This window comes from Filicampus tigris, chromosome 16, assembly GCF_054856515.1.
Source record: "Filicampus tigris isolate MCC_2025a chromosome 16, RoL_Ftig_1.0, whole genome shotgun sequence".
In the NCBI taxonomy this organism is placed as follows: domain Eukaryota; kingdom Metazoa; phylum Chordata; class Actinopteri; order Syngnathiformes; family Syngnathidae; genus Filicampus; species Filicampus tigris.
The window spans coordinates 5,807,561-5,820,540 of record NC_141232.1 but is presented as its reverse complement, the minus strand read 5'-3'; the positions used below and the strand labels follow the sequence as shown (position 1 = coordinate 5,820,540).

The 12,980-nt window shown below is 42.5% G+C and overlaps 2 protein-coding genes across 5 annotated transcripts; both read left to right on the top strand.

Annotated features, from left to right (window-relative positions):
- The first annotated feature begins 52 nt into the window (after positions 1 to 52).
- LOC147134321 (uncharacterized) lies at positions 53 to 12,428 on the top strand. 4 transcript variants are annotated; one of them, XM_086054936.1, is made up of 9 exons: positions 53 to 139; positions 534 to 628; positions 7,193 to 8,215; positions 8,341 to 8,435; positions 9,101 to 9,148; positions 9,380 to 9,604; positions 9,802 to 9,979; positions 10,326 to 10,499; positions 10,639 to 12,428. In XM_086054936.1, exons 3-9 carry the CDS (start codon positions 7,222 to 7,224, stop codon positions 10,728 to 10,730), a joined length of 1,806 nt encoding a protein of 601 aa, XP_085911062.1. In that variant the 5' UTR covers positions 53 to 139; positions 534 to 628; positions 7,193 to 7,221; the 3' UTR covers positions 10,731 to 12,428. The 4 variants fall into 4 exon arrangements, with proteins under 4 accessions (XP_085911062.1, XP_085911063.1, XP_085911061.1 ...); XM_086054937.1 differs by having other exon boundaries at positions 83 to 135; XM_086054935.1 differs by lacking the exons at positions 53 to 139; positions 534 to 628 and adding an exon at positions 3,245 to 3,385.
- dnajb1a (DnaJ heat shock protein family (Hsp40) member B1a) lies at positions 806 to 5,689 on the top strand. Its single transcript, XM_086054944.1, has 3 exons — positions 806 to 1,799; positions 2,236 to 2,804; positions 3,174 to 5,689. The coding sequence occupies exons 1-3, from the start codon at positions 1,589 to 1,591 to the stop codon at positions 3,402 to 3,404; spliced, it is 1,011 nt and encodes a 336-aa protein (XP_085911070.1). The 5' UTR covers positions 806 to 1,588; the 3' UTR covers positions 3,405 to 5,689.
- Positions 12,429 to 12,980: the final 552 nt, after the last annotated feature.

Genomic DNA, 12,980 nt, shown 5'->3' with positions numbered 1-12,980 from the left:
AGTTAAAGATGGGGTGTTCCCAACACGACGCTGGGTGAGGGACGCGCAGTGGGTCTTCGTGATCCATATTGGCGACTTCAATCAAACTTCTCTATCAACAGTTACTAAAAATGTGGTGAATCGACAAAGCATCATGTCAGTAAGTAAATAATTGTTTATTTTGACAACACTGACTGTAAAGCATTATATTCACATAATATGCCTGTCTTGTCATCTTAAATGTATTCGAATACGATGTAAATAAGCCAAAAGAAAGCCGCCCATCGGACTGTTTCTGGCAGTGATGCTAACGTTTTAGCTAGTATTGCAATATGGTCCGTGTCTCTTTTGGTTATTGGAAGATATTAAAAATTGAAAAACGACTCATTTGGTTTTCGCTTTAATATTAAATTGAAATACAGCTTGATTTTCTAGTTTGTTGTTTGGAACGAGTAAGAAAATGTCTAAAAACAGTTTGATCAATTTTTAAGTCTAAAACGAAAATAGAATATATCACGAGACAAATCGAAATACGGCTCATATATTGGTTTTAGATTCCCGGAAGTTGTCACCGACAGCATTTCTCCGAGTGACCAGGAGACGCCGACAGCGAGTTTAGAAACGTCAACAGGAAGACTGGATTACTGAGGTATGATATCGATCTTGTCAAATGTTACCGTAGGTCAAATAATGTGGACGACTGTACGGTATGAGAAGGCTCAAATCAAATGGAAAGAAAAGCGTGTTTGACAAAGAGTGCAACTTCAAACAACAACAACAACAACAACACCCTATCGTGTATACAAGAGTAGTCCTGTTCGTAAGAATATTTTTTATAATAGAAAAGACAATATTATTTGTCTGTCACCATGGTCTTTAACCTCCCTCATTTTTGTCCATGCCTGCTTCATGAGTTAATTTTTTTAAAACCTGCTTAACCACAATCCAAAAGCAATGTCTGATTTTCGATGGTTAATTTTAATTAACTTGTCATTTATCTATTATTATTATTATTATTATTATACAATACAATACAATTTTATTTATATAGCGCATTTTACTAACACGCGAACTGTATCTAAAAAGCTTAGGCGTTTTGGAAACTTAATACTGGAGAACAGGCATCTTCCTGCCAGAGTGACGTCGCCCTTGAGGTGAGGGGGCGTTCCCGTTCTCAGAACGGGGCGTTTCCGTCAAAAACAAAACAAAACGGGAACGCCCATTTGTAGCTGCAGCTGGACCGTATTGAATCATCTCGCCGCGCCGCTGTTCACGTCACGTCACGTCAGGAACGCTAGCTTCTTCCAGAAGTTTCTTCCCTGCGGTTGGCTGTCAGCCTCGGCGCTCCGGCAGTCGAGTCATCGATGCCCCGCTGACACGCGGGTCTGACGTGTGCTGGTTCCATCTGGGTGACACTTGCCTCTTCGTCTTTGGCGTGAAGTAGAGAGTCGTCTACGTATCGAAGTGAGACCGGTCAGGCTAACCCTTTACCTGTAGCTAGCTAGGAGGCTAGCGAGAAGCGAGTGCCGTCGAAGCCCATGCAGGCGTCGCTCCATCTGGAATGTCAGTTTTTCTCGAGACGTGGCCGAAGAAGTGAGCGGTCGCTGTGATGGGTAAAGACTACTACAAGGTGCTGGGAATAGCCAAGGGTGCGTCAGAAGACGAAATCAAGAAGGCGTACAGGAAGCAGGCCCTCCGCTATCACCCTGACAAGAACAAGTCCGCCGGCGCTGAGGACAAATTTAAGGAGATAGCAGAAGCCTACGACGTCCTCAGCGACGCCAAGAAGAAAGACATTTACGACCGATATGGCGAAGAAGGTAAATGGCCACTTTATATCTTCGTTTCGACAACGTCCATAAATGTTTTCGCTGCAGCTCGAGAACTTTCTAGAAAGAACCAGAACCCCACCGACGGTTGTCGCTGAACAAGCTATAATGATTTAAATGCGTAGTTTTTGGACCTTTCGCTGCCTTTCATTGCCACTTGCCAGTGAGTAGAAGTGCAAAGATGACCGAATAATGACGTCATTACTACGTCGCTCATTTGCGAACGCTCGCCCGACACAAATGAATGAATGAAATGAATAATTGAAAAGTCCGCCATCTCGTGTTTTTAACGCATCCGGTTTTTTTTAATTGTGATTAAAAGAATGTGCACATAATAGAAGCCCCAAAAAACTCTTTGTGTTTATGGACCATTGTTTGTACTGCAAAATGTGACTACATAAATGGTGACTTCCTATTTCTGTTTCAGGGCTGAAGGGCTCCGCTGTAGGTGGCGGCGGAGGCCACGGCGGCTCCACGTATAACTACACTTTCCACGGCGACCCCCACGCCATGTTCGCCGAGTTCTTCGGCGGCCGCAGCCCCTTCGACCACTTCTTCTCGCAGAACGGCGGCGACGACATGGTGGACGCCCCCGACCCCTTCGCCGCCTTCGGGATGGGCGGCTTCCAGCGGCCCTTCAAGTCCCACCTGGGCGGCCCCCGCATTGCCCGCGAGAAGCAGAAGGACCCGCCGGTGGTGCACGAGCTGAAGGTGAGCTTGGAGGAGGTCTTCGCCGGCTGCACCAAGAAGATGAAGATCTCCCGGAAGAGGCTGAACCCCGACGGGCGAACCACGCGCAGCGAGGACAAGATTCTGTCGGTGGACATCAAGCGCGGCTGGAAAGAAGGAACCAAGATCACTTTCCCCCGCGAGGGCGACGAGACCCCCACTAACATTCCCGCCGACGTGGTTTTTGTCGTTAAAGACAAGCCTCACCCCGTGTTCAGGAGGGAGGGTTCCGATATTATTTACCCTGCCAAAATATCACTCAGAGACGTAAGTATCTTTTATAATAGGATTTTTACAACAACATTTAACACAATAAAAGTGCTAATAAATTATTTTTTTTCATTTTTACAATAATCTTAATATACATCATAGGCTTTTTGTTCACCTAAAAATAATGCAATTAACAAATGCAACAATACCCTTGTTTGCGGAATGAACTATGTTGAAGCGCTCGGTTTTAAAGTTGGGCTTTGCCTCCATTTTGTGGCATCTACCGGCGTACAAAATTTCAGGAGCCGTCATTTACTCAGATTGTCACAAATGGTGCTTCACTGAATCTAAATGTTAGCTTTACAGATACCGCCTCGGTGTAGTTTGAGCTAAGGTGTTTATTAATTTGCGCGCGCGTGTGTTTAGGCGCTGTGTGGGTGCACGGTCAGCGCGCCGACGCTGGACGGCCGCACCATCACGGTGACGTCGCGGGACGTGGTGAAGCCGGGCACCAAGAAGCGCATCGCCGGCGAGGGCCTGCCGCTGTCCAAGTGGCCCGACAAGCGGGGCGACATGATCCTGGACTTCTGCGTCAAGTTCCCCGACAAGCTGGGCCAAAACACGCGTGACGCGCTCAGGCAGGTCCTCCCGCCGTGACGCCCGCACGGAACGCAACTTCCTCCACGCCGTTCTTCAGGGTGCTGTTGCTTGGGTTTACTTTGAAATTTCACCTGGTCTGTAAAACGACTCAGGGCTGCTTTGCATTGACTTCAGTTTGCTTGCTGAAGACAAACAAACTCCAAAAATGTCTTAAACGTAAGACCAGAGAAGTGACTTCAGTATTTATCCTCATTCAAGGACAATTTTTTTTTCTCTTCTTTTGCAAAGAGTGAGCCAGCACTGCCTGAGTTTGGAGCCTTTTTTTCTCTTACGTCTTTTACTAGCACAGACTAACACTTAAGACTCTTAACTCACTTAATGCAGTGAAAAAATCAGTAATGGAGCTTGGATGCTACCAAGTATTCAGGCCGCCCTGATGAAGTTGTAAGATTACAAGACAAATGGTGTCATTTTGGAGAAAGAAAAAAATCAGGAAAGACATTTGATGTCGAAATATTACAGGAGTAAATTAACATTCTTTTGGGGACAATAATATGTAAAAACCAAAAGGCTTCATTTTATCTAAACCAAAAAAATATATACTACCAAAAAAAAGCTTTAATTTTACCGCTTTTTTCTTAACGACAAAAGGAATTTGTCAAAGTATTTGCAAGCATAGCCGAAAATTGAATGATTTTTTTTATTTTGCGGAGAAAAGTCAGAGCACAATGAAATGTAAAAATACTACAACAAATAATAGCATACTCATAATGTCACAAAGTAACATTCTTTTAATATTATTTTTTTTCCTAATTTATCCAGGAAAAAAAAGTAATACGTTGAAGCTTTTAAAGTGGAAACATGTGCGTCACTGTAAAAGCACAACATTAAATATTGAATGATATGAAGTGAAATTTCCTTTTCGATTCAGACGTTCACACTTTTAAACAACACATTTATTCTTGTAATATTACGACATTTTATCTCAAAAGAAATTAGGCGAAATTCTTAATACATATCTAAGATTTTTCTTGTAATTTTACCATTCAGTTGCTCTCAGTGCTGCTCGCCGATTCAATTTCGGAAACCACCTGAGCAGTATTTGAAGAAGCCCCGCCCTCTTCCTCCAGCTGCATTTCTCGAGCGCCCGTGTGGCGTTCCCGTGACGCGGGAAACATCACTTCCGCTTCCTGAGGTGCTAGTCCCTACGTAAATGAACCGGACCTCCGATGTGGCACTGTGAGCTCCGTTTCGCCATCGCTGACCTCATGTGAACGATGTTTACGATGTCGGTTACCTCAGTCGCACCACTCCCGGTGCGTTACCACCGCAATTAACAAAGCCAGTGAAGTAGCGCGATAGTACACTTTTTGTATTAATTTGGGGAAAACATTTTTTTAGTTTGATGTGCCAAATAGTTGTCATGTAGTTGTCGTGTGTGGACATTGAAAGCAATTTCAAAATACTTTTAATGTGTTATGTCATAACAGCACTTGTTTGACTTTTTTTGGGGGGATCACTTTTAAGGAAAAAACTACATTTTTTTGCCCCCCCCCGCCCCGTGTCACACGGATATCACATGATGTGTTGAGATGTGTAATCTTTGCTTGACTTGAGTCCTTCTAATGGCTTCCTTTTCTTTGTTTTGTTTATATCACATACAGCGGATATAAAGTCTACACACCCCTGTTTAAATTAGGGCACGAAACAGACTACACGACCTATTAACAAGTGAAGGGTGCGTTCGGAAATGCACTTGTTTGTAAATTCAAAGAAAGGGAGGAGACACTGAACACTTGGAGTAGAGTAAGGGCCTCAGATTGAATTTATGAAAACACGCATCTTTTCGAGAGGGGAATGAGATCTTATGATGGTATGATGGTATGTCAGATGCGGTTACAAAAATGTCAGCAAAAGTCTACTGGAACTTCAGAACTTTATTTAGAGTTAATCAGGCATGTCAAATTGTGGCAAGTGTGAACTGACTCACATATAACATTAGTTTGAATGTGATCAGTTAATTCTGAACAGATTTTTGCTTACCCTTTAAACAGTTTTTAAAATTGAGTTTGTACAGGTTTGGTAAAGGCTGGTGGAATGTTTTGTTTAATTTTTCCTATCACAAAAACCTGTTAATTGAACGGGTGTGTTGACTTTTTATATCCTCGGTAGAGGTTCTATAGATTATAAGAGCGGATTTTGCTCTGGAATTAAAGTGGCGTGATTCATCTTAACGGCCCCTTGGACTTGTATTGCTGCCATCGACATGACCATGCAATAACTGGTTTAATTGTGATGCATTTTCTTAATTTTGCACTATAAAGTTTTGAGTTTTACATGGATTTTGTTGCATTCATTCTAACTGTATACCTCTGGGATGTGTCAATGAACATTTCATAGACCAGTCGACTGCAAAAACGGAAATAAAATTTCTCGTTACTACATTGTGACGTTTTTGGTAGTGCATAGTAATCATAGTACGGTTGGTGGCCTTTCTGCCGCTTTCTGGTGTTCTCCGGCGCCATCTCGTGTACAACTGTAGAACTTACATCACGGATACATCAATCACTTTTCATCTGATTGTATGTCGTTAACAGTCACGATTTGCGTTCCCTAAAAATTATAAATTGCTATAAAACGCTCGAGTGAGGCCTTACTGTTACTGTTACACCCCAATTACTATCCTTTGGTGGTTTTAAAACGCTGTCATAAGCGTGTGAGCTCCTTGTTGACGTCATCTACAGCGAAGGCAGTTAGCTTTTGACGTGTCGGTGACTAAAAGGAACGTAACCTTGAGATTTATGACCACATTACTGACGCAAATCATGTTCACACTTAATTGTAAGCTTATGTGTGTGATTTAAAGTCGATTGGAGTGAACTGGTGTAAAATTAAATTAAATAAAAAAAGAAAGTGTAAAGCAGTTTGAAGCAACATGGATGTCGACCTTCAGCCTGGTGGGTTTAATTTACATTATAGCTCAGCGTTTACATTAGCGAAATGAACTAAATGAATGAATTAGCTATTTCTAATATGATTTGATATTCATCACACTTTTTCAAATATCCGTCAAGCACGTGAGACAAATGTCTTTACAATCAGGAAAAATGTTGTAGTACCTTCACTTCCGAATTTTATTCGTTCAGTGACACGCTCGTAACGCCAATCACTCTTATCTCAATTGTAACTTAAATATTTAAGTGCAATCAATTAAACAGTTTATGCACCCCCAAGTACCCCAAATAAGAAAAAATAGCACTGTGCAGTATTGTACACACATACGGTAATAGTACAAAACTGTACATTTATTATATTGTTTTTAAACATATATTGACAGAGGTCTGCAGCTAAGAAATCATTTTAATGCCGAAGGCTTTATCGACTCCTGCCTCAGTTTAGTACACATCATAAAAGTACAACACTCGTACCTCTTCGCCTGAGTTTAGACACTAACCAAAACAGCAGCACTTACCGAGGCACCTAAACTCTCTGTTTGTAGATTTGTGCATGTTATAAATGAGCCGCCTTGATGATCTTGCGTTATTTGGAGACAAGATTCCTAGAATAAAAAGATGGATATGGATGTTCCAATAGATTCTAACATGCGCCCGTCAAAACAATAGTCTTACCGCATGTTGTAAATAGGTTTCTGTGCGGTATCAAAGATGATTTTGTGTTATGGGAAGACCATCTTTAAGGACAATTACCATTGTAGTAGAGTAGACTGTGAATCCCCCTTTTAGACACCCACCATGGTTAGTGGTATTGTGGCAAGAAGCCAAGCCTAAAATTGAAGGTTTTAACAGAACTGCACAAACAAGGTGATGTTGAGTTTCTTCTACCAGTTGCAGGCACCAGAGAATGTTGCTCACGTATGGAAGACTGCGTGGTGAGGGACCCTGAAAGTATGGCCTTTGGGAACAGAGGACTACCCACGAAGAGACATCACAACCCCCTCCTAAACGCTGGTGGGTCGAGAGAGGTAGCATCTGAGGAGGCCGTGTCAGCCAAAAGGACCAAACATATGAACCTAATAACCAGTGTCAAAGCCACCAAGGTGTCAGTGAACGCTTCGCTAGCTAATAGGACCAAACGCAAGACCAGCACCACACTGGAGACCCTCAAAGAGCATCAGAGTGTCAAAGTCACAAAGGTGTCTGTAAGGGCCGGACCGGCCAAAGGGACCAAACAGAAGACTGCAACCAAACCAGAAACCCTGCTAAGGAAGCGAAGGATCAAGACCACCAGGGTGTCGATGAAGGTCAGGCCCGCTAAGGGGACCAAGCGGAAAGCCGGCACAAAATCGGAGACACTTGTGAAGAAGCAGAGATTTGAAACCGCTAAGGTGTCTGTAAAGATTGTACCAGGAAATGGATCCAAATGTAAGGCTAGACCCAGACCACAGACCCTTATGAGGAAGCACCGAGGTAAATCCAAACCGCAGACGCTCTTGCGGAAGCACAGAGGTAAAACCAAACCTGACATCCTGATAAGGAAAACAAAGGGTAAAGCCAAAATGGAGACCTTACCTGGGAATCGCGGGGGTAAGGCCCGAAAGGAAACGCAAATGTGTAATCGAGAGAGTAAGGGCAATCCAGAGATTCTTAAAAGCAGACAATGTGGTATAAAAGAGTCTATGAATACTGTCACTGCAACTAAAGGGAGGGCCGACACAAAACCGAGAACCCTTCAAAATAAGCAGAGGGCCAGAGCAACCAGTGTGCCAGTCAAAGTCCTGAAGCCTCAAGGAGCAAAACAGAAAGCCAGTACCAAACCAGAGACCCTAACAAGGAGTCAGTGGCTCAAAGCCACCCAGATGTCCATGGTCCAACACGCTGAGAAACGACTCTTGCCCACAACTAGTCAAGGTAAGCCGCCCACAGGCTGAGTCTGATAGTCCACAAGATGAATGAGAAGTCTTGACCGGCTTTTGCTGGATCACTGCTTTTTATTGCGTGCGGTTGACAGCCAAAGTCTATCTGTGTCCGTGCAGCCTCGTTGGATCACAAGTATCAGCAACTAGAGAAGATCGGCGAAGGGGGCTTTGGATCTGTCTTTGCTGGGTACAGGAAAGCTGATTCTTTTCCTGTAAGTACTCTGTATTGACGCTTTCTACCAAGCGTTGTTCTTCTTGTTTTAGTTTGGACTAACAACTCGGCTAATGTCCCACTTATACTAAACATGAGTGACCACAAACATACAATTGTTGACAGCTGCTTGGAACACAGTACAAGAATAACCTTGGGCAGTCATCCACATGCTGCTTCACCAATACACTATCATCTGATCACCTGTAGCAGCATACTACAGAGATGGTATCATAATGTATTGACTCATCAGTCGACCATTTGCACACACTTAAATGTCAGTGGTCAGTCTGCATTCATTTCACCAATGAACAAATCAGCCCCCTAGCAGTTAGTTGTTAGCTTGTTAACTGAAATGCTAAACGCAATGCTACTAATTTTAGGCCAGCTGTCCATGGTGAAAACTGACCCAGACTAGTCAGTCAAACATTAGCAATGTACTTGTACTTTCTGTCAAATATGCCTTTGCTAGCTTGCTAACTGAACTGGTAACATATAACACAGTGTTAGCTTGCTAACTGAAATGGTAACATGCTACTGACATGAGGCCAGCTATCCATGCTCAAAAGTTTTGAGCCAGATTAGTCAGCTAAACTAACAAGGCTAACTAAGTACTCCTGTTTTTATTGTTACTGTTAGTGTAAATGCTATAATTGTGTCTTCTAGGTGGCCATCAAACACATTCCCAAACATGAAGTCAAGATCATCCCCTTGGTGAGACTAACCTTATGAGAGGCCTCGCATTCTTTATTCTTTGTGGATAGTCCGTCTCTAGGTTTTTATTTTGTGCAATGTGCCTCTTGTATGAGCATCTGCTCATACATGCTATTTTTTTTTTAATTTTCTGTATCCACTATTGCCGCTGAAAGAATGCACTTTTCTCCAATGTTGGACTAAAAAAAAAGGTAATATTATTCATCGTCGACATTTCTTTCTTACCGATAGAACATAAAGGGGAGGAAACACGACATCCCCCTGGAGGCGCTGCTCATGCTGCAGGCGTCGTGCATCAAGAACGCAGACGGCCAATCGGCCGTCGTGTCCCTGTTGGACAAATACGACTTGGATCAAGAGCTGGTGCTGGTCATGGAGAAGCCGGCGCGATCCGTGGACCTCTTTACGTACGTCACCAGATGTCGGCTAGGACACCTCAAGGAGAATGAAGCCAAGGTATTGGTGGAAAGAATGCTGTATCATCCCGAGATGTGTAGCTAATCTAATGCCACGTAGTGATTTGCATGACGCAATACAGTAAAACCACAGTACAACAATGCATGTGTACCTAATGAAGTGTCCCCTCAATGCGTTGTACATCTCATATCGATTCTACCACTGCGCTCACTTTAATGATTGCGTTTCTTTATCAGAATATCATGAGGCAGCTGGTGGACGCCGCCATCAAAATGCACGCCGTCAACGTCTTCCATCGGGATCTCAAACCAGGAAACATCCTCCTGGAGGCCACGTACGGCGTCCCCCGAGTGCGGGTCATCGACTTCGGCTGCAGCTGCTTCGTAACCGAGGAGCCTTATCGCGACTACACCGGTGAGTTGGCTCATACGTACACTGTTCACGATTGTCTCTTAGCAACCAGCGGCAGGTGAAGCTTTTTGTACTACCACATCGCAATTATAGAAACAATCAATCAAGCTAGCGGACTTTTACTGTAAGAGTTACGTGTGAAGTGAAAATACATTTAGGGACACATAAGGCCATAAAAACACAACAATACAATTACAATACAATTTTATTTATATAGCGCCCAAGAGAAAAGTTTGACTGTTGGAAACTTATGAATGCAATTTGATGGTTGGGTTGTAAATGTAGAGTAGGTCAGGTCAGTGTTACACTAGTGTTTCGTACCTGACTGCCCATTACTGTTTTGTTTTAGGAACCCTCTCCTACGCTCCTCCGGAGTTTGTCCTGAGGGGCACGTACAGGGCGGGCCCAACCACAGTATGGCACCTGGGCGCCATGCTCTTTGAGTTATTAGCTGGAAGCAAACAGTTCGACACGCTCCTCTTTATCTCCCAGATGCTCCAACTCAATCGGGTTCTGTCTCAAGGTATTACTGTACAGTGGGTTCACTGCACTACTATGGCATCAAAGCAAGATCCCCCCCCCCCCCAGGCCCCAGTTTGTTAAAAAAAAAAAAAAAAAAAAAACTGCAGCTGATGTGGATTTTCATTTTTCTCTCCAATCAGATTGCAGAGATTTCTTGCAAATGTGCTTGCATTGCGACCCGGAGCAGCGCGCCACCCTGGTGCAGATTCACCAGCATCCATGGCTCATTTGATGCTTCTCACAAACTCACTGCCATGTGGAACATCACTTTACAGGCTCTTTTTTTTTTTTTTTTTTTTTTTGTCCTCACCAGCCACAAATGTACAATATCGGTCGTGTCAGTCACACGTGATGTGTAGTCAGACACACTGCAGTACAAACAAAACCAATTTTAAATGATCACCGCAGCAGTTTTCTTTCTGTATTTTAAGAGCACATGACAGACCACTGTTTTTAAAAAAGAAAACATGTTGACATTACAAATAGTAATATATACACACATATATATTAGGGCTGCACGATATATTGAAAAAGTATTGTCAATGGGCTATTGGCTCATTCAATATGCGTATCGCAGACAAGCATAAAATTCATATTTTCATATGGAATTGTATTATTTTATCTGACTTTAACCAATCAGTTGCAACCTTAAAGGGGAAATCAACCCAAACATCTTTTTTTTTTTTCAAGAATATCTTCTATGCAAGTCCACTGTTGAAACGAGGCAATGTGATTAATATGAAATGAAGTTAAGCAGCAAAATTCTTAGGGGGCGGCCATTTTGTCACTTCTGTCGACTGAAAATGACATCGCAGTTGCTGAGGGCTCAGATAAAAAAACAATTATGGCTCACCTGTTTTCTGAAGCTGAACTATGATTGGTCGTTATCAGCCCTTGAGGGTGTGTGATGTCATTTTCAGTCGACACAAGATGCCTAAAAATTGGTCGATTTTGGTCACTCATATTCCACAAACACAGATCATCAGATAATCAGAATGCTGTGTTTCAACTAGTGGGCCTGCATTAGAACATATTCTTAAAAAAAAAAAAAAGGGTTGACTTCCACTTGCGCATCTTCATCCAATAGTTTCTAGGGGCATTACTAGCACGAATATGGCTTTCATTACATAATTAAAATTCAATTTCTTTAGCAAGTTTTGAAATATAGCAATACTGTGACAAAAATTTGACCCGGGAATGTTGGGCAGCTGCCGACATGCACCATAAACCTCAACTGTGAGGATGGGGATGGACAGCGGCCGACGTGAAACAATCAATACTGAGAAGGCCATGAGAGGAGCTTGATTCTGTCTGGTGAACCATTTCTACAGTTTTCAGTATGAGAGTAAAAACTTTATTTTCAGGATTTGAACACATCTTGGAGGGCCCAAATAGGTATAACACTGGCACAGCAGCTTTAGCAGGGAAGCCCAGTATTCTCTCTCCCTAGCCACTTCTTCCAAAAGCATCTCAAGCCAAGGTGTTCCCAGGCCAGCTGGGAGACAAAGTCAAGTGTGTCCTGGTTTTGTTTGTCCCCACGGCCTCCTCCCAATGGCACATGCCTGCAATGCCTGACCAGGGAGGCGTCCTCACCAGATGCCCGACCCACCTCATCTAGCTCATCTCAATGTAGAGGAGAAAATAGGTTTTCTCCAGTGGCCTTGTCAAAATCCTGACCTCGTGCCAATTGCGATGCTTTTTCACGGCCTCAAGAAGCGCTTCACAGGGTGTAAAAAGGAATAGTCCAAAATTCATCCTGATCGGTGTGCATGTCTGATCTGCAACTACAGGAACTGTTTGGTTGATGTTACTGCTGCCAAAGGAAATTTGACTACTTCATACCTATCAGATGCAAGTTATTTTTTTTTTCCTTTTTCCTCCATGTCCTGTGAATGTTTATTTTTTAATAAAAATATGTTTTTTAAATGTATGCGCGGCATTAGTTTAAGCAATCTGTTCACACAATTGTTGTTTAAATGACGATCAGAATACATTTTTGCCTTCTACTGCATCACATAAAGCTTCCATCTTTTCAACGCCCCAATCAAAAAGTTATTTTTTTGATGCAACCACGCACAGAAGATGCAAACTCAACTCACTTCACAACAAGCAGCATTATAAACATGACTTTTACTTTTGAGTCTGCTAGCACATAACTGGTCAATAGCAAATTTTAATCAGATGGCTTTATGTGTCCCAAGATGTATTTTCAATGCCGATTTAAAAAAAAAAAAAAAAAAAAAAAAAAAAAAAAAACTTTTTTTCGTGCACATCAGAATTTTGAGATATTTTCATTTTCTGTTTTTAAATTTGACTAACAAAACCTTGCACAATACGGATTTTACTATGCATTGTGATTTATAAGACGTTTTGCCTGTTGCTGATCCTAACATTTAATTCATAAGACTAAATATATTACTACTACTGTTATATTATTGTTATTGTGTTATTGTTATCAAAACCTGAAGTGCTGGAGAAAAAC